The sequence below is a fragment of the Prionailurus bengalensis genome, chromosome B4, assembly GCF_016509475.1.
Source record: "Prionailurus bengalensis isolate Pbe53 chromosome B4, Fcat_Pben_1.1_paternal_pri, whole genome shotgun sequence".
Classification (NCBI taxonomy): domain Eukaryota; kingdom Metazoa; phylum Chordata; class Mammalia; order Carnivora; family Felidae; genus Prionailurus; species Prionailurus bengalensis.
In genome coordinates this window covers 67,761,811-67,783,374 of record NC_057358.1, presented here as the reverse complement: position 1 = coordinate 67,783,374, position 21,564 = coordinate 67,761,811, and the positions used below count along the sequence as shown (strand labels likewise).

General features: G+C 36.6%; 1 protein-coding gene across 1 annotated transcript in view; it reads right to left on the bottom strand.

Annotated features, from left to right (window-relative positions):
- The window catches only part of LRRK2 (leucine rich repeat kinase 2), a 137,826-nt gene that overhangs the window by 34,380 nt on the left and 81,882 nt on the right, over positions 1-21,564 (bottom strand). Inside the window, exons 32-40 of the mRNA XM_043563334.1 lie at positions 19,210-19,411; positions 18,087-18,175; positions 12,916-13,103; positions 11,913-12,067; positions 10,678-10,824; positions 10,344-10,535; positions 8,743-8,889; positions 4,993-5,093; positions 2,010-2,200 (exon numbers count right to left, since the gene is read on the bottom strand). Coding sequence (XP_043419269.1) covers positions 2,010-2,200; positions 4,993-5,093; positions 8,743-8,889; positions 10,344-10,535; positions 10,678-10,824; positions 11,913-12,067; positions 12,916-13,103; positions 18,087-18,175; positions 19,210-19,411 — 1,412 coding nt within the window. The remainder of the gene's footprint in view (positions 1-2,009; positions 2,201-4,992; positions 5,094-8,742; positions 8,890-10,343; positions 10,536-10,677; positions 10,825-11,912; positions 12,068-12,915; positions 13,104-18,086; positions 18,176-19,209; positions 19,412-21,564) is intronic.

The following is a 21,564-nucleotide window of genomic DNA, read 5'->3' as shown; positions in this document are numbered from 1 at the left end:
AATTAGGGGAAAACTAAGATCTGGACTTAGGAAAGTGACTGATCCCGCTCTGAAATACACCAGGCGTTGTTGCCTGTTATCTGGATTAATTTAACACATGGTTCCCCCTGGTGTTCAAAAGCAGATATACCAACCCAAATCCAAACCTCCGCAATACTGTTTCATTAATAATCTGTATGATTTTTGGCAGTTTCCGGAGTCTTTCCAAAAAGGAAAACCTATTTATTTTATGTGTCTTTTATAGTCTCTATACACTATTAAGTTGTATCTTCCTGGTTTGGTCTTATTTGTTTGTGAGCAGTGTTTCTTTGTGTTCCTTGCCATCTATTCCATTCACATTTCTGGACACTGCCTGAGAGGAATAGTCACCGTATTTCAGAAGGGAAGGAAGGGAAAGAAATTTGCATTCACTGTGTGGTTATATGTGCCAGGTACTGTATTCTTCCCTCTCTCCTATCTCCATCTCTCTCTACTGCCCACACATATTTACTGGGGGTTCACCATTCCAGGTGCCAGGGATATGAAGGTGAACAAGATGGCAAGTCCTATCATGGCCCTTAGATTTCCAGCAGCAGAGACAGATAATGAACAAACTCTTTAAACGAAAATATAAAGAACAGCAGGCAGTGATCAGTGCCACAGGTGCCAGAGAGACATAAGGTGGACAGGGACATCCCCTCTGAGAGGAGACCTGAAAGAAATGAGAAGTGAGCCAAGAGGATATCTGGGGGGCAGGCTCTCCTGGTCCAGAGAAGAGCTGGTATAAAGCCCCGGGCACATCCGAGAAACTTCAGAGAAGCAAGTGGCTGAGCACAGTGACTGAAGAATGAGATAGGAGAGGGTTGAAAACAGGACAAAGACTTGAGCCAATTTCCACATAGAAAAGCCCCCTGGCCACTGCCATGTGAACAGGAATACGGGGCAAAGGTGAGAGCAAGTGGGCTGGTTAGACAAGGAGCCATGACGGCGGCTCAGACACTGCAGGTGGGCAGAGAGGCTGTGAGGAGTAGCTTCATGAAGATAGGTTTTGATGGCACTGCTGAAAGTATTTGCTGAAGGATTAGGTGTGGGATGTGAGAGAGAGGAAGGAAGGAAGGACGACTCCAAGGTGAAATAAGTGTGTGACTGGAGACGGGGACAGTGGTGGAGAAGGAAATCCAGACTTTAATCTGGGATGTCTCCAATTATCACAAAGTCCTTGAAATGTCACACACTGTATTAGTCACAGTTTACAGACTCTGACAGATGAGTTTCGGAGGTATAAAATCACAGGTATGTGTGTGGAGCCATGACTTCTCCTAGTCCCTCTGTCTCCCAAGACCGTGGCCCTTCTGCTCTTTGGTGCTGCCTCCCCGGCACTCTGTTGTGGTACCAGCTGGCTGCAGGATTGGGTATGCCTTGGACACAGAAAATCACTCCAGTCCCCTTCAGAAATATGGACCAATCTTTCCTTATTAGAATTGTCCATGATACCTGACACTTTCCTTGGCACTTTGAAATTTAACCTGTATTTTTATAGGGCAAGGAGGTCACTACAGTTTTAAGAAAATGAGCTCTGGAACAGGTTTCCTGGGCCCAAATTCTTTTTTTTTTTAATTTAATTTTATTTATTTTGAGAGAAAAAGAAAGTGCAAGTGGAGGAGGGGCAGAGAAAGAATTCCAAGCAGGCTCTGCACTGTCAGCGTAGAGTCCGATGCGGGGCCCGAACCCACGAACCATGAGATATGACCTGAGCCAAAATCAAGAATTGGATGCTTCACCGACTGAGCCACCCAGGTGCCCCCCAAATTCTACTCAACTAACTATGACGTTCTGCATGGTCTTCTTACTCTTATTTTATGGAATTACAAAATCTGTTCAGGGAAATGGTAATTTTTCCCTCAAGTTGTTTGTGAAATGTTACTGGGACATGATATTACTGGAAAGTGCTATTCTCCAAGCCCTGGGAGGAAGTTGAGGCTCACTCTTGTCACACACAGAGTAGAAAACCATATGACCTAATTAATTACCTCAAGCCATCAGCCACATGGAGTGCAATCCTGTGCTGTAGGGTTCTGGTGAGACTGGCTTTGTCCTGCTGAAGCAAGCGGTCCAGTGAACCCTTGGAGGCTAACTCCATCACCAACATTCGAGGACGAATCCCAGCCGCCAGCAAAGATATTAAGCTGGGGTGGTGGAGGTGGCAAAGGACCACCAGCTCCTACAAAGGGAAAAAACCATTTAAGAGTACTATAGCCCCAGTACCTCCTTCCTTAAGTGTCTCAACACTTTGAGTGTGGTTTTCTCTGGGTAACTGGATTATAGCAAATGTTCCATTTCTTCTTTAATCTTTTTTGTATCTTCCACATATTCAGGAATAAACGACTGGTTTTAAAAACGTATTCTGAATGAAAATGTTAAGTTCTATCTTTCCTTATTGCTTTGCGTTTTTCAGAACATTTAATGCAGGGTCAGTACCCCTGCTGTGGTCACACGATCAGGTCACGTCAATCTTATCTAATGAATCCTAGTTAGCCACAGAGTCCTTCTCAGGCCAGGATTCTGAGCAGCTGCTACTAATCAACTGCAATGGGCATGTGAGGTACCACCTGCCTATCATTTCTGGTTTAATGACTAGAAAAGCCCATGGGTGTCTAAGCCCATGGGAATACATGGTATCACTCCTCTTGAAACTTCTCTAATAACTTTCAGTTACTTTTGAATTAAAACCCTGTGTACTCACACAGCCTCCATGGCCTGACCTGATCTGGTCCCGGCCCATCTCTCAAAACCCATCTCCTTCTGTGTCTTCTCCTCTTCATGGGCACCCTTCTGCCACACTGGTGTTCATTCAATTCACTGCACATGCCCAGCTCCTTCATTCCAGCCACTGAGCCTTTGCCCCTGCTGGTCTCTATGCTCTGAAACCCCTTCACCTTTCTGAAGGCTTCTCATCATTCTGATCTTAGCTCAAATACTCTTACTTTCTGAGAGTAACCTGCCTTGAAACACCCTCGCTAAAGCAATCCCCAGCTGCAAGAATCTCTCTCCAAAAAGTCAGATACCATTTTAGCTTGAACAGAGAGGTCGCCATTCTGATGTAATCCTCTCCCTAGACCACATCCTGTGAGACTTTACAATCTCCTTTATATGTGGTTTGTGAATTCCATATATACTTTATTCTGCATATTTCACTTTACTCTGAAGCCCTAATTTAGTTGAAATTTATAGTTCATGTGATATTAAATTGATTCATGTTATAAACTGTGATTTCTGTCTGCAGAACCTCTGCTTCTTAAAAACCAGCTTCAAAGATGGGGAGTATCAGTGCCAACTGCATTTGTCAGGAAAGTGCAGTGTGGAGAATTCTGCAAGCTGAAGAAGAAAGGCTGAATACCCTGAGCGGGGATTTTCCAAGAACAAAAGCTACAGACTGCAATCATATTTCCTCAGTGGATAAAAACCTTTTTTTTTTTTTTTTTTTTTTTTTTTTTTTTTTTTTTTTTTGCCTCTGTCTGATTATCCCAGTTGTTTAAAACTGATGAGAACCAGTCAAGTTAGGTCCATTTTCTTTCATAGGCACAGACAGAAGCTGAATCCAAATTTTCCATCCTAGAAAAGCAGCTCACTGATTTCAAAGAGAAAGGAGCAGGAGACTGTAATAGATCAGCCCCAGTTCATGACCACTGGTAGAATGACCCTCAGAATGTGGCCCTGAACACTGCAGTGCTTTCCTTTTCTTTCTTTCTTTTTTTTTTTAAAGAAGCACATTATGTACGCTCTACTCTTACTATTTCTTCTATCATTTCCTTGGTTCCCCTAGCTGCCTACACACTACTCAGTCCTGTATACATTCTTAATGTTTTGATTTCCAACAGGGTTCCCTGAGCACACTGAATAAAATTTGGAACATACATTGAAGACTAATGACCAAGGCTGAAAAATCAATTTATACAACCAATTGCCTACAGATTGAAAGAGACTGTGCCCAGATTTGGTTCATAGACTTGCTTCTATATATAAAATGTTTATTAACTTATTTGTAAAGCCACAGTGTAGCTTTTAGTATTACTAATAAAATTACTCCAGGATATTTTACACAGACATGGAATTATTTTCATAATCCATAATTAATGTATTGTAACTGGTTTTGTTTTGTTTTGTTTTGTTTTAGTTTGCACATGTCATTTAGTTTTAGATTTAGGCACAAATTATTTTCTTTAAGTAAGAATGAATAGATTCAAAAACATAGTTGAGTTCTGGCATAAGATTACAGAATTTGAATTGGATTTTACCCCTCTTCTTACCCTCTCTCTCTCTCATTCCTACTGTCAGGAAAGACTCAGAAAACAGAGTAAATCCTCATTGGTACTCAAAACCAGACAGGGTACTGGAATGACCACTGTTTGCTTTGCATCCAATATCCACTCACTTTTCTTTCCTCCTAAGGGTACTTTGATTTTTGCTGAGGCATTCAATCCTCACCCCAGTAGCCCATGAACTTAGGAAGAACTGACTCTAACCCCAGCCTCGGGAAAAGGTGGGAATATTCTAAATAATAGCATTCACGTTACCATAGAGACTGATTGAGTAACACAGGCCTAAGTCCATCGGTGCAAAGCACTATCCTGGACATAAGTGCTTATGGAGAAAAGAACATGTGATATAAGTGAAGCCAAGAGAGATTTTTAAATGCGTATCGGATTTGGTTCCTTTGAAACACAGGACCTCAAAAGAGGTACCTTCTTTTCTTCTGTACTTGGGGGAGGTAACTGTGAAGCCTGGGACAAAAATTCTCAGAATACTGCCTTTTCTTTGTTTTTCAACAGGAGAAACAAAACAATCTCTTTTTTTTTTACTCCATAAAGAGGGACAAAAGTGGGATTTCATAACTAAACTCAGGTAGACTTTGGGGGGAAATGTGATCATTTTGCATTTTCATAAACACATGCAAAACCAGAGCTCCAGGAGGTTAACATGTCCGATTTAATGTAGTAATATTGGATTTCTTACTTGTCTTAACAATCTAAGTGATGTATGTTTATTGAAAATCTTCACAGCCACTTCTTCTCCTTCATAGGCTGCTCGATAAACAGATCCAAAACTGCCATCACCTTTTGAAAAGAAAAGTACAAAGCACTTCTGTTAATCTGTCTAAGCAGAAAAGCTAGATAAATTATTTTGGTTGTGATTATATATGTTTTATACATGAAGAGAAATCTGACCCATGTGTTTCATTGAATCAAGTCTCCTTTGATGCTTCCTCTTCCTTCTGCTACTGTGTGAACTACAATGCACCTGAAGATTGTGTTTCAACCTTCTCATCTTCCATCTACACACTCCGCACGCAATTACGTCACCGACTCCCTAACTCCATCAATTCCGATACATTGAGTGTTTCCACATCTTAATTTACAGCCACAAGCCACTTCTGAGCTCTATCCTATATTTACAACTTTGCATTGGAGACCACTGGCATGCCCTTCCAAATCTCGACCATGCTCCATCACAAGCCACATTCATTATCTTGTCTCCAAACTAGTTTTTATTCCATTTCACATATCTTATTTAAAAAAAAAATTTTTTTTGTGGTCATTATGGACTCAAAACCAAAAAATCATCTTAGCTCTTTGCCCCATGCCTCCTTTCCATTTCCACTCCCTTGGTTCTTTCTGCCTAGACCATGGAGGCATTCTGAGTTCATTACCTCCAACTCAGTCTACCTCACCTGCAAAATCAATCTCCCTATAATCACACTTTGTGACACTTTTTTGTTCAAAAACAAATTATTCTATGCTGTCTGCCTAATAACATCCCAAATCAGGCACATATCTAACCTGTAGCTCCGAATTTCCCCTGAGGCTCTCTTCCTGCCCTACTGCTCATTCCCTAGGCTCCAGCCCAGTAGTGCTCTGGGTCTGGGCTGCAGGAGATACCTGAGGAGCTTCTAAAAATACCAATGTCTGAGTCCACCCTCAAAGATTCTGACCTAATTAATCACAGGAGTTACTGGTCATTAGGATTTTCTTTTAATTCCCTAGGTGATAGTAATGACCAACCAGCCAGGGTTGAGGACAACTATCCTGGAAAACTGAAAGAGCCAAAATCTCCTCATCATGCTTGGTATCTTCAGGCTTCCATGCCCTTGTTATGCAGTTACTTAAAGAGCTCCATTGCTCCATCATCTCAACTGTGTAGTGTTTATCAAGTCTATAAAGTACAATACATACTGAGATAGCAAGGCCTGAGAAATCAACCATGATCAGCTCCATGGGCTATTACTCTTCACTGACATACAGTATAGCCTTTGTACAATATTTGTGATTCTCATACAGTGTTTTGAAATATAAGCACTTGACCGACATAAGTGAACGAACTCAGAAAAATCTACAAAGAAATAGAACCATGTTGAGACCTCTTATGTCTAAGTGGTGAAATTATGCATCTATGGGAAGCTTAGATATTTTACATTTTTAAAATATTTTTGTATTTGTATTAATTGCGTATTTTAATCTCTATAAGTATACGTAAGTATATATTATATGTTCAGAAACAATGCACATTAAAAATATATTCATAAAACAAGTCTATTAATATACACAAATCTATTAAGAAGTGTCATATAGGAACTGCTATGTCAGAAGGAAAATGTCAACTGAAGGCTTGAAATTCACTCCCATCCTACAAGGAAAATGGAAATGAATGACCTCTATCATATTACCCTAGCATACTACAAATAATGAATGGGGAGTCTCTGATTATAAAATGTTTTTAATATTTTTTAATGTTTATTTTTGAGAGAGAGCACAAGAGCATGCGAGGGAAGGGCAGCAAAAGAGGGACACAGAGGATCGAGGCAGAGGCTCCACGCTGTCAGCACAGAGCCTAAAGCGGGGCTCAACCTCACGAACTGTGAGATCATGACCTGAGCCAAAGTGGGACGCTTAACTGAGTCACTCAGGTGCCCCATAAAATGTTTTTGGAAGGATATATCTCATTTATTTACATCAGTGATTCTCAACTAGGGTGATGTTGCTCCCCTACCCCTACCCCCTATCTTTTTCAATGTCCAAAGATATTTTTGATTGTCACACCTGGGGAGGGGGAGGTGAGGAGATACCATTAACATCTAGTAGGTAGAGGCCAAAGATGCTACTAAACATTCTACAATGCACAGGACTGCCCCCATAACAAAGATTTATTCAGTCTAAAGTGGCAACAGTGCAGAGTTTGAGAAACCCTGATCTAGATTGTGAATGAACATGAAATTTATGGGTCTATGGGGCATGAGACTAGAGAATGAGGAGTACTTATATAAACACTTCACTTGCTGTGTAATTAATGAAATACAGAACACAGGTGCTTTTGAAGGTGGTCAAAAGGTACAAACTTCCAGTTATAAGATAAAAAAATACTGGGGATGGAATGTCCAGCATGACAACATGTTGAAAGTTGTTAAGAGAGTTAGTTAATCTATGAGACCTCAACATAAATTTAAAAAATGTATTTGTTTCTTTTTCTTTTATTTTGCATCTAAATGGGATGACCAATTCTAACTAAATTCATTGTGGTAGTCATTTCATGATATATGTAAAGTCAAATCATTTGCTGTATACCTTAAACTTCTACAGTGCTGTATGTCAATTATATCAATAAAACTGAAAAAAAAAATCCCACAGGTGCTTAAAAACAAACTTTGTGAGCATTTCTACATATGCTGTGCAAAGGGTCCTATATATGAAACTCATCTTAATGCACTAATAAAAGATATTTTGGGGAGCTTTGTCTGATGGCTTGAGACTCCTTCAGAGAAAGAATATGTATGTGTGGTATTTACCTGCACCCTTTGAATCACAGGTCAAGTCTGGTGTTGGTTAAGATCTAGGATTTGGCATTGACTATTCAGCATTTGGTGTTAACCCACTACTACTAATATATTCATTTCCAGAGTTCCAAAACATTCATTCTAAAATTCTCTATGTAAAGAATAAAGGTACCAAGCAGTTTATTTACCTTTACATGTCATGCCCCAAATTTTAGACATTCTCTGTTAATAGTTTTAATGTATTGACATGTTTCAGGCATTCTCTGTGGAAATTTTATTAAAATGAAGTGTATACACAGACAACAACCAATATTCCACAAAGTAAAGCCAGAATTGTCCTCAAATAGTTTACATTAAATCAGTGCTCTTCACAGTTCCCAATGACTCTCAAGAAGGCTTAGAACTTGAGTATGTCACCAAATTAATGCTTCTGAATTTTTAATCCCAAATTGTTTTATGAATATTTTTATGAGAATTCATGCCTGTCACCCTAAGGTACAAAACTGCTACTATGAGTACCTAGAGGTGTTCTTCCTTTACTTATTCTGTCTGAGACTGAAAAATGACTGCATTACACAACTGAAAATCTCCTTATCTCCCTCCCCCATTTCTGGCACTTAAAGCAAATGCAAGGATATATTTCACAAATGTGTGCTTTTATTGTAGCCGCATTCTTATCTCGAACCTAGTCTATTAGAATGTGTGAAAATCAAATTCTTTATGTGACACGTTACTTTAAAATATATCATTCCAATTATAACATTAATCATTATATCACTATAATAACATTATATCATTATAACGATAATATCATTCCATTATAACAAATATATGAAGACACTAAAAACTATGATAATATAATTATATTTGAATATATTCTAGATTATAAGGAAAAATTATATCCTAGTTTTTATTCTCAAACCAACAAAAACAGTTACCTAAGAGGAATTCTGGAGCTTGTTCAAATTCCAATTCATCATTATTCAACATAATATTTCTAGGCAGGTCAGCCAAAATTAAGTCAGGAGCAATTTGAGATATAGGAATGGTGAGCCTTGGTTGCTCCGGATTGACTAGAAGGTCTCCTGAGAAGTACATAAAACATTTATTACAAGCAGACTTTGAAGGATGAACATAAATGTGCGCTTTTGACTTACAAAAATAATCGCATTTCCTACGATTTCTAATCACTCTCTTAGGTTATCTTACCAATCCTATTTTTCTCTAGAAAATTTGAGAAAGTTTTAAAGGTTTAATTAATACCTACCTACCTGGAATGTTAAAAACTCATTCCTAGGTTCACTCATTAGAAACTAGAGTTCAGAACTGCCGCAGACTATCTGACATAGATTAGGAAATAATCTATTCTCTTAACCACCTTCATGGGGGCACTTATTATATGGTTAACAAGTTGTAAGTTATTTCTATGTATCATCTATTTTATTTTTTATGCAAGTATAATTAATATAAAGTGTTATATTAGTCTCAGGCATATAATATAATGATTCAAAAATTCTTGACATTTCTCAGTGCTCATCATGATAAGTGTACTCTTAATTCCCTTTACCTATTTCACCCATCCCGCAACCCACCTGCCTTCTGGGAACCACCGGTTTGTTCTCTGTATGTAAGCATCTGGGGTTTTTGTGTCTCCTTTTTTTTCTTTGTTTGTTCATTTGTTCTATTTTTTAAGTTCCACATATGAGTGAAATCATATGGTATTTGTCTCTCTCTGTCTGACTTATTTCACTTAGCATTATACTCTCTAGGTTCATCCATGTTGTTGCAAATGGCAAGATTTCATTCTTTTTATGGCTGAGTAATATTCCTGTGTGTGTGTGTGTGTGTGTGTGTGTGTACACACCACATCTTCTTTACAAAAACATCTATAGATGGACACTTGGGTTGCTCAACATCACTAATCATCAGGGAAATGCAAATCAAAACCACAATGAGTTATCACCTTACACCTGTCAGAATGACTACAATCAAAAACAAGAAATACCAAGTGTTGGCAGGGATGTGAAACTAAAGGAACCCTCAAGTGATGTTGGTAGGAATACCAACTGGTGCAGCCACTGAGGACAACAGTATGGAGGTTCCTCAAAAAGTTAAAAATAGAATTACCATGTGATTCTATAGATATTTACCCAAAGAAAATAAAAACACTGTTTTGAAAAGATATATGCACCCCCATGTTTACTGAAGCATTATTTACAATAGCCAAATTATGGAAGCATGCATCATCTATTTTAATCCTCATTAACAATTCTATAAGGTAGGTTTTAGTATTCCCATTTCACAGATGAGATTATTTTGCTCAATGAGCCAGTATTCAAACTCTCAAACCAAAAATCTTCTGAATTTAGAACACAAAGGTCTTTTTGGTAACAAATACAATCCACCTTTGATCTCCGTAATTGAATGCAGTATCCTCTAACTCATACCTTAGAGGTAAGAATTATTTTTACATTCATTGCAAAATTCCACAAATACTAAAAGGATCAGTTAAAAACATGTGAAATTGTATCAACACTACCTTCTTCTGCTTTCTTCAACAAGTCATCAAGCAAGATTTTTTGATGTTCTTCACCATCATTAAAACTATATAATGCCCATTTCTTCAACAGAGTTTCTCCTTCACCACAGATATCAATTTCCAGTAATCCAGGAAACCATTCTTCCATGAGAGAATCAATGTGGTCCACAACTTGGCCCAAAAGAATACAGCCTACATAATCCAAAAAAGATCTCATTAACACCCTACCCGAACCTCGTCATGTTGCAAAGCTAGAAAAGAGGATCTGTAAGTATAAAAAGAAAAGTTTAGATTTCTTTAGTGGTACAATTCAAAGTTGAATTAATTTCCTTACCTTTTCTACACGAAGGAACTGTAATTTTTAAGAAACTCTCTGGGTGATGGTCTAAAACTTCAGATCCTACCAGACAATAAGCTTCAGGAGACCAATTCAAGTAGATGCCTTGTCGCCAATACATTCTGTTTGGGCGAAGTGCTCGTTCTGAAAGAAGTTTAAATGGACCCAAATGAATCTATTAATCATTAACTATTCCATAAAATAAAGGGGCAGAAAAATCACTGCACATACCACATTTGACTAATAGAGCTATATTTGTTTGAAACAAAGTATTGGAATCATTAATGACACAAGTCCTCATCTGTATCTATTATACATGAAATTAAGTATTTTATCCTTAATTTTGCAATGAAATAAACAAAATGCCCAGTAGGTAACCTAAGAGGGATTTCAGGTTCATGATGTTAAGTAGTGTAATATGTATATTAATAGAAGATAAAGAATCATAAGTAAATTCTTACAACTTTTAAAAGGAGGTTGTTGGCCAGGCTACAATAAAAACTTCCTGAATGTTTCATTTTAATGCAATGTAACTACTTATATACTGATCAGTTGCAAGCAAGATAAGGCTTATTTCAGAATATAGTAGTACCTCCATAAAGCTGATTTTTAACCCCCCAAAATGGCATTTTTCCCTGTGGAGCACTAAGATCTCTCTGTCTTCTAGAAGGAAGCACTAGCATTATAAACACTCATTTTTATTCCCCCCCCCCCTTTTTTTTTTTTTGTAAATCCCTCAGGGATGGTGCAGCAGAAGAGAACTATTAATGGTCTGAATGGCCACAACCTGTTACCTTGTTAAATAAAACTCCCTGGCTTTGCAGTGACAGTCATTTCTAGTTTTATTTTGTTCATTTGTATGTATGTATGTGTGTGTGTGTGTGTGTGTGTGTGTGTGTGTTTATATGCCATGACTCCTAGTAATCTCACTTTCTAAAATTGTTGCTTATGGTCTACTTGGGCTTGGAAAGCAAGACATTCATACTTGTTATAAATGTGTCTAAAATAAAAACAAATAGGCTTTGAGTGAGGACCTGAAAAATTTCCTTTTTGACAAACCACATGAACTTATATGAGCCTATCTGTCTTTATCTTGGCTACTCTGAAGTCTTTTGATCTTCTTTTCTGATTTTCAGTGGCCTTACAAATAAATAAACTCTGAAAATGACATATTAATTTTAATATGCTTTCCCCCTAATTTCTCAAATATTAAGTCTTCATTAAATACATACCTCTTCCTGAAAGCATGTAAGGTGAAATTTCAAGTAATCGATTGATTAACCTTGACCAAAATCCCATTGGAAAATAAGGCATTTCATATAGTCGAATGATAATTTCAGAGTTCTCACAATGAGGGAGCTCTATCACAGGCCTGTGGTCAGACAAACTAAAAGAGAAAAGGACATCAGCATTATACGGCTTCATAATACACCCAACCATGCTAACCAAAGTGCTTTACAACTTGAGAATCAATGAGTTGAAGAATAAATATTCTAGCTTATTGCACTTTTTTTATAATGTTCTTTTGCTACATGTCCTTTCTTCCTCAAAAAATTCAATGGCTATTTAATCAATGCAAATGCATGCTCAGATGCATGAAATTTTTTCAGTAATCCTCTTTAAACTAATAAATAAATTATTACAATTAGTCATGCAGAGACAAGTTTGAAGCGATTATATAAAACTTAAAAAATGCAAGTCCTAGAAAAAAGTATATATGTATTTTTGGAATTGGATATCATGTAGCAATCAATGCAATTTACACTTTTCAGTATCACATACCTTATAACATTTCCTACTAATAACATATAAAGCAACCTTCTATAATAAAAGGTTAGAACCAAGGCCTCCACTGTGTTGCCGCTCCCACTGAAAATTCATTGCCATAAATTCTTCTGGTGAAAACTCAGTATCTTCCCAGAACCTGTCTAATATAAATCTCTCAATGCCATGTAAGAACACACATGAACACACACAGAATAATCACTATTTACCTTTAAGTAATTTAAGCAGTAGCAAACCAAACTATATACATAAAACAAGTTTCACTGTATCTTTAAAATGTCAAATGCAGTGTTTTCACTAAAAGTAAATGTTATACTTCAGTAGAATGTGTACACCAGAAGCAAAATAAAATTAGTACATTTATCATAAACAAAAGTTATTTTGACAATTAAAATACATAACAGATGGTGAGTCTCCACAAGGTAATTGAAATTTTAAGTTTAGGTTTACCTGCTTGGAACCAGCAAATATTCTTCTCCTATTGGCAGGGCAATCTGGAATTTTTCTAGGAGTTTAAAGTACTGTGACATGTAGTTCTTTGGAAACCTCTTTTTCTTTGAAAGAAACTTTTCCACATCTCTGCGTGAAATGATTCCCTTAGGATGTTTTGGATAGCCTTCCACTTTCACTGTCAAAATCTGAAAGATTTAAACTTGTAAATAATCACTCCAATTTATTTTCTGAAAAGTTCTGAATTTAAAGCATTTGGTGTCGCTTTGCTCAGTGAAAATGATCAGAACAATTTTAACATTGTCAAGTACAACATGGGACCTCATTTCTTTACTAGAAGCCCAGTGGGACAACCACTCCTCCACAGGAAATTTATTAAATTAAGGGAGTGAATTCAGATCAGATGTTATAGATATCCTCTGAAATCAATGAATCTTAAGCTTTCCTAGATCCAATTAACAGATCAATCCAACACCCCTCATCCTTATTATAGTCTCATCAATGATACATTCATAGGGAAATTATCTTCCAGACTGTTCTCACTACAGGTTTGCCACAGAAATGTTACTTTACATTTATATAATAGGAAATGGTTTCTATCAATGGGAAGAGAAGCAGTATAGTACAGTTTTGTGGTCCTCAAACAAACCAACTACAGAATTTTGCTGGACTCCACTCAGTCGGAAATAGGTCTGGGATAAAGCTTGAGAATCTGTTTAACAAGAAACTCAGATGACTCTAGTGTAGAGATCATACTTTGAGCTTTGATTATCATCATGAGTTAAAAGTAGAAATTCAGAAGAACCCAGGTCATATCCAGGCTCTACTACCATCTCTGTTACCTTGAGAAAGGTATATAACTTCCTTAAGCCACAATTTAAATGAGATAATAACAGTGACTGCTTCTTAGATTGCCATAACACTGAAATAAGGTAACATACGTAAGGCATGCAAAGTGCATATGACAATTTTTAGCATATAGTATGCCCTCATATGTCAGCCATTACTATCCACATATTCCTTGATGAATGAAATGAAATCACATTTCATTTAGCCAAACTAATTTTTAAAAGAGGTTTGTGCTTAATTTCTTTGGTAGATCTGTAACGTTCAAGGGCTACTTAAATAGGAGCAAACATTATGAACATTATCATGCAGTTGAGTGAAACACTAGATTGCAAAATCCTTAGGCCCAGGGACTTGTCTCACTCATCTCTATTTCTCTATTTGGTACATATAATGTTTATTGAATCAATGAATGCATGACTGACTGAACATAATGGTGTCTAATGACAATATATAATGGGTCATTAAAGAATACATTGCAGTTGGCACTTAACCGACTGAGCCACCCACGCGCCCCTGTTCTGGCATTCTTAAAGTTTCCTTGTCTCACAACTCACTCTCTATCCCTAACCATATTATATATTTGCTTTATAGCACTCTACCATCTGACACTGTAAGAGTTTAGTTGTTGGTTGTTTCCTTCAACTTGAATGTCAGCTTCATGAATGCAGGAAACTTGTTCCCTGCAGAACAATATCAGGAACATTGTAGTTGTCAAGTCAATATTGTTGGATGAGTAAATTCGGGTAAAATGAAGTTTGGAGCATTTTATCCTGGGGTTAGTTTTTTAGACACTGGAGTCAAACTACTTGGTTTGAAATCCTAATACTTCTTCCTGAATATGTAACTTTGGATAAATTATTTAACCTCTCTGTCCATCAGTTTCTTCATCTTCAAAATGGGGACTAGTATAGTACCATTAAAATAGCTGTTCTGAGAATTACAAGAGAAAATGTTTAAATTAGCACATAACTAACCCCTTGTATGTTAGCCATTATTGTATACTATTCTAATGTATTTTATTTAGACACATTGATTTTAAAATAGGTGGTTTGTGCTTGAGTTTTTAGTAGATCTATGGTGTGCTGCCACTGTTTGTAGTAGATAGTTTACAAACATAGACACATCAATATCTTCTCATCTTCTACATGCATGGTGTTCAATCCTTTGAGAAATTAAATCCATCCATTCTCCTCCTCTTAGATCTGGACGGGCTTTGTGGTTACTCTGGTCACTAATAGCAGAACTGATATTTTACCAGTTCTGGGCCTAAACTTTGTGAGTACTGGTCATATGAGGGGCCACACAGAGGAAGACGAACATACCAAAAATGTGAGTGTGGCATTTTTAGACTTTCCAGCCTCGCTCAATGAAGGAAGCCAAGTGAATGACCCTTGCCAATGCCATGTGGAGCAGAACCACCCAGCTGAGCACAGTCAATCCACAGAAAAGTGAGAAACAATAAAGTGTTGATGTTTTACCTTAAGTTTACTTGTTTACTCAAGTTTTGGGGTATCTTGTTTCATAGCAATAAAAAACTAAAACACTGCCTTAATTTTATCACCTTTCAAAGACCTAATATTCCTTCAGCCTAGTAACTTATAATGCTAACTTATGCACTTATGCAAAAAAGAGAATTTTCCAGATTCCTCACCCAAGTTTTTATCAAGATTAAATTGCCATGCAAGCTTTTTAATGTTCCACCTGATTAACTCAATAAGTGTATTTCATATTTCTTTTATCATACATTTAAATGAGTTTTGTAAACTTCTCTGTGCAGTGATGGAAATGTCTTTAATAAGTTTAGTGACCTAATAGTCTGGGTCACAGAGAGGGTAGGAGGCTCATTAGAGCTTTTGCACCATGAAATTATTTCTGCCCTTCCTTTGATGATTCACGGAGGTGAATACGCCTATTTATTTTTGTTGATGGGTATCAGATAAGTCATTCTTGTTTTCATTTGATTATTTATAGCTTTCATTCTCTTCAAGTGTTCGTGAAAATGACATTATATTTTAATATATCAGCATAAATAAAAATATAGTACTTATAAAATTATTAAAAAATTCAAGTTAATATCATACTGGCTCTTTAGATCTATCTCTCAATATAACTTTGGACTGTTCAAACTATTGACTTAATTTTCACTTAAATTATCATGTTTATAGTAAAACTATGCTGATAAGAGTTTCAACTTAATCACTCCATGAATCTTCAGGGATTTTATTGTGGTAATATGGAAGGCTGCTTTTGTTAGAAGATGGTGATTCTGAAACAAATCACTTCTTTATTCTACTGAAGAAGATACGCACACCCTAATACTACCCACATCTGTACAACTTTAACTATTCCCAATTCACAGGGAAACACATCATTTTGGGGGGCAACTTTAGCCTTTCCTTGACTATATAGAGTTTAGTCATTTTCTGATATAGTGTGGCACACAGGACAATAAAATCTTCAGGGTATATTTAAAACTCCCTTTGCTATATCTGGGGCTCCTGGGTGGCCCAGTAGGTTAAGCATCCAACTTCGGCTCAGGTCATGATCCCATGGCTCGTGAGTTCCAGCCCCATGTCAGGCTCTGTGCTGACAGCTCAAAACCTGAAGCCTGCTTCAGATTCTGTGTCTCCTTCTTTCTCTGCCCCTCCCCCGCTCATGCTCTGTTTCTCTCTCTCAAGAATAAATAAACATTTAAAAAATAAAAAAAAATTTTAAAAACTCCCTTGGCACCCACCTACACATATGTTTTATTTAGCCCCATACCTGACACACATTCTAAAACTACATGGATACATCTTTACAATTTTGAAAAAATTTTTTATTACCTAAAATAATATCCTTAAATTACTAAATAGGTCAAACATAAGATTAGCTAACAGTTACTTCTCACTTACACTGAATTAGGGAAGCAATGTAGAAGATAATATTGTTATTATCCTTATTTTACAAGTGAAGAAACAAAGGCTTAAAATATTAAGAAACGTCACAGTGTTGGGATGGATACAGAAGAGATTTGAACACGGGTCATGCTGACTACAGAGCTTGTGCTCCGGACCAGTCAACGTTACCAGCTCCATTCTCATTTAGCAGATGAGTGGAAACACACTTTCCAGGGCATATGTTCAGAGGGATGAAAATCTACTTAAAAAATATCTACCAAAATAGGTATTACTGTCACATTACAATTGCCAATTGCAATACATTTCAATATGCTCTCAAGGTCCATGATATAGGATTTAGGCCAAAATGAGTTCCCTCTTCAAACTACCTGCCTTTTTTTTCTTTAGATAAAATTTAGGAACTATCAGTCAAAATTATCCGAGGGAATTTAATGACTACTATGGTTTAATTAGAAGAGATGATTCTAATGTAAACAGATAGAATCATTTTAGGGTCTCAGGGAGTCACATGCAAAACTCTAAATTATGCCCACACTCAAAATAGCTGCCAGTGAATACATGTGCTGGAGATGGCCTCCCCAAGCTCTCTTCAGTTCATGATTAAGCTAGATGCAGCTGTTCTCAACCAGGGTGATTCTGCACCCCCACTGATATTTGGCGATCTCTGGACACATTTATGCTTGTCATATTGGGTCAGTACTACTGGCACCTCGAGGGTAGAGACTAAAGATGCTGCTATCATCCTATAATGCACAACAAATAATTATCTGGCCCAAAATGTCAATATTGCTGACACTGAGAAACTCTGAGCTAGTGCGTTCTGATTGAATGGCTTTCTGTGGCAAACCTGTAGAGATGGGTTATGCTAACTATTAAGATAATCTCATTGGTAATTATCACTGGCAGAAGAAAAAATATTTCCATATGAAATATAAATGGAGAAAAAACAGCCATAACCACCACCATCCAAAGTTTTCAAAACAATAAACGTTTATAGCTTATAATCCACTCAAGAGTCAAAACTCCCCTCCATGTTGTCCAGTTAAAGGTTTTACATCCATAGACTCAATTTTCTTATGTATATTTGCCCCAAGAATTTTCACAAAGCTTCCATTCAACTGACTATATCAATAACCAAACTAAAGTGTCATAAGGATCTAGAAAAGCACTGTGGAACAGAGTGGTACAACATCTGTTCACAAGTTGGAAACAAAGACATTAAAGTGAACTCTCAGACATTTTCCCTTCTTCCATGAAGCTCTTCTTTATGCAGTCTTCTACATGAACTGCTCTACAGTAGTCTACATTTATAGGATTTTCTACTTTAACTGAATACAAACTCTATAATGCTCAGTTCTCCGGGTGTCACTTGTTCCTCTCTTCAGTCATTGCCCTTATGCCACAAAAATACAAAATACCAACCTGTGCCATGACTTTACAAAGCCACTTGGGTTCCACAAAATATAAGTCACTTAACTGCAGCGCTGGGTCTTGAAAATGAAGAAGGACCCCTGTAGTAAAAATCAAACAGTGAAACATGGAATCTAGAAGATACAATTATCAAGGGACTTTGGAGAGAATCTAGTCCAACCTCTTCATTTTACACATGAGAAAACCTCAGCACTGTTGGTGGAAGAGCTGAGGCTAGAACCTGAGCATCCCAGTTTCCAATCCCTAAAGTCCAAGTATTAGAAAGTATTTTTGGAACTACATAAAATGATCATATATAAGCATATTTGAGATAATTGCATGCACTGTCTTTCATATATTTACAAATAATCAAAAGTTCACAAAACGTTTTGGCTTTCTAAACATATTCTATAAGCCATCTTATTTTCAAATATAGGTAAGAAACATAGGATAATGCAGAAAGCTACTAGTTTAAGAATAATGGAGGGAAAGGAACAGATTATAATCCATGTGAAGGTAATTTTTCATACAACAGACTCTAGGGATTAAAAGCAGCTTTGCAGTCACTTACCCTAGTACTACAAACTAACTCACACGTTTTTAGCAGGGTTATACTGATCAAGTACACAAATAGCACAGACGCCACTATAAGCATCTTTATCTGTGAGACCATGCTGACAATGAGTGATGCAACAGGCAAGATCTGCCATTCAATAGGTTTATTGTCTCAGGTACCACTGATTCTCTAAGTGCCGAGTTAGACCATCCCAATAATACTTACCCTTTAGAGTATATAAATAACTTCCACACACAGTAAATTCAATTGATACCATGAAAGGATATGGCTTGTGCTTGGGGTCCCAAAGCTCCTCAATAGTTAAGTCAATTTCTAGAACCCACATGTTTTAACTCCTCAGATACTTTTCCCACCACTGCCCTTAGATGGTTTCCTAAATGTTTTTTTCCTATGGCATGACATATGATTCAATGTCATTGCACATGATGACCTTTCAAAAGGAAAAAGTCAGTGGTCAAAGAATTCTGTTAAATTTTGAATGCAAATTCTATACAAGGTTCAGATACATTTTTACAATGACTACAGAGTTTTGAAAAAATATGTAACAAACATACTAACCTGATTCATTTAGGAAGTGAACCGCATGAGGAAGCTCATTTTCATCCAACTGTAGCTGATTTTCTTTTACGAGTTGTAATAATCGTTTCCGGTCGATTACAGGAAATTCAATTGGCACATTTTTACGTTCCAATAAAATGATTTTCTCAAGTTCTACATAGCAGTCTGGAATCAGCTGCCCAACGACAGGCTGATCTCGGATCTGTGTAATTACAAATGACAAGCTGTAAAAATCCATTTTATTCATCTGCCTGAAGGTGGTTGGTAAATTCAGTGCTAATAGTTGTTCAGAAATTGATATATTATTCAAGTGTGATGTAAAACTATTTAAGCTGTGAAGGATAAATAAAATGATACTAAAATAAGAAAAATATAAACACAGAAGCCAATTTAGAAATAACTGTCAAACAAAATAGTATGGAAATATTTAACTACCCAAAAAAATCCATGATATACTCCAGGATAAATCACTAATCATAAAGAAAGGATTTTTTATTTTCTAAGACATTAAACATATATGCAATAGATACGCTACCATAATAAGTCAGGAAGTATTACAAGAGCTTTGGGGCCTTATTTATTAGATGAAAATATCCATGCCCCAAAGTAAAACATTAAATTTTGTGCTCGTTATTTGCAAAATGTACCTGATATGTGTATATTCCATGTCTCCCCAGGAGGAGACACGAAATCTCCTCACCCAAGAAATACTTTTTCATGGAATTTTAAATTTGGGAAAATAATAAACCATCTGCACGCCAACAATTTTGACATGAGAGGATGATTTTTGGTCTGTTACATTTACAATATAATCATTGTCTACTTACGTACATATAAAAAATAACAACTTTTAAAGAATAGCTTTAAGATGATAGTTTCTATCATAAAACATCTTTTCCAATTTTTTCTTTTTTCCAGGAAAATCTAATTTTAAATAGAAATGCCACTGAAACAACAGTAACTAAAATGCCTCTGAAAGCCACCAGGTGGCAAACTCTCCCCATTTCTCAACCCATGTATATATTCTATATTCTTTTTACCTGAGAATTTCTACTTAATTTCTTAAACTTATTATAAACAGAAATTGGGTTTTATCACACACACATGCAAATTTAACTTGCTCTTTTTTCTACTCCTAACTAGAACTTTAAGGGGCTTTATTTAAACAGTCATACTATCACTTACATATTCACCTCCAGTCATTCAGAACATTGTTTTCCTGTATCCAATGCCCTCCTAGTAAATTAAATACAATTTCACTAATCTTCACTTTTCATATTCACCTTCCTCATCATTCATAAATTACGATAAAATAGAAATTCATATTGAAGTTTGTGTTCTAACTCAAGAAAGAAAACCTACATATGGAAGTAAACAGGGGTTCTCACAGAAAGCAAATTACACAGCAAAGGGATGAACTTTTTATGGCTGAGTTACAGGGCCAGCAAAAGATCCCACTGCTAATGGGCTGGACAAGTTTGAAAGAGGCAATGTTGGCAATGAACTCTGTTTTGTCCTACTTCTCCTTTTAGCTTGATTATGAGGTCCCCAACAGCCAATAAAAAAAAATTATTTTAGAGTCTGCAAAGGCACGTGTTAATAAGGGCAAGACAGGGAAAGATTAGAGAAGAGCCAAGAGAGAAGGAGAAAATGAAAAACAAGTGAGAGGGCAAAAAGTGATCTCCAGTAAATTCAAAGCTGCTATTTGAATACAAGTTGAAGCATCTCAAGGAGGAAACAATATTCTAGTTCTGGCAGGCTCATTGATTCTGGGTGATCCTGAAAAAGCCAGAATTCTACAAAGCAATCAAATGGATTTTCAAACCAAAATGCCAGAACGGTGCAGCCATCAACAATATACATCCATAGCAATATATGGCCATTTCTCAAAGCATTTCTTTTACCTCCTTGTATCAGCCTCAGTGATCAGTCATAAGCTCAGGAGGAAAACAGGTCTTGTTGATGGACAGTGATAAATTGCTTTACACTAAAGCAGTACTAGTCCAGCCAGCTGAACTAACCAGTTTATCCATACTTCAACTAAACTATCCATACTTTATCTATTTGTTGCAACTAAATTCAGGCTTTTTCAAAACAAACTCATTCTTGAAGAAGTCTTTTTAAAAATATGATATATGGTCCAACATAAATGATGAAAATAGGAACTATTAAAACATAATAAGTAAAAACAAAGTTCTGTATGTATAGGTACAATCTCAGAAGGAAACCGCCTGCATAAAAAGAATTATTTAATTGGATGTCTGAATTTTGTGTATTTGTTTCTTACAAGTCACAATACTTTCTAATCCTATGTCCAATTAGAGAGTAGGAAAATTTGCAAATAAACAATGTATC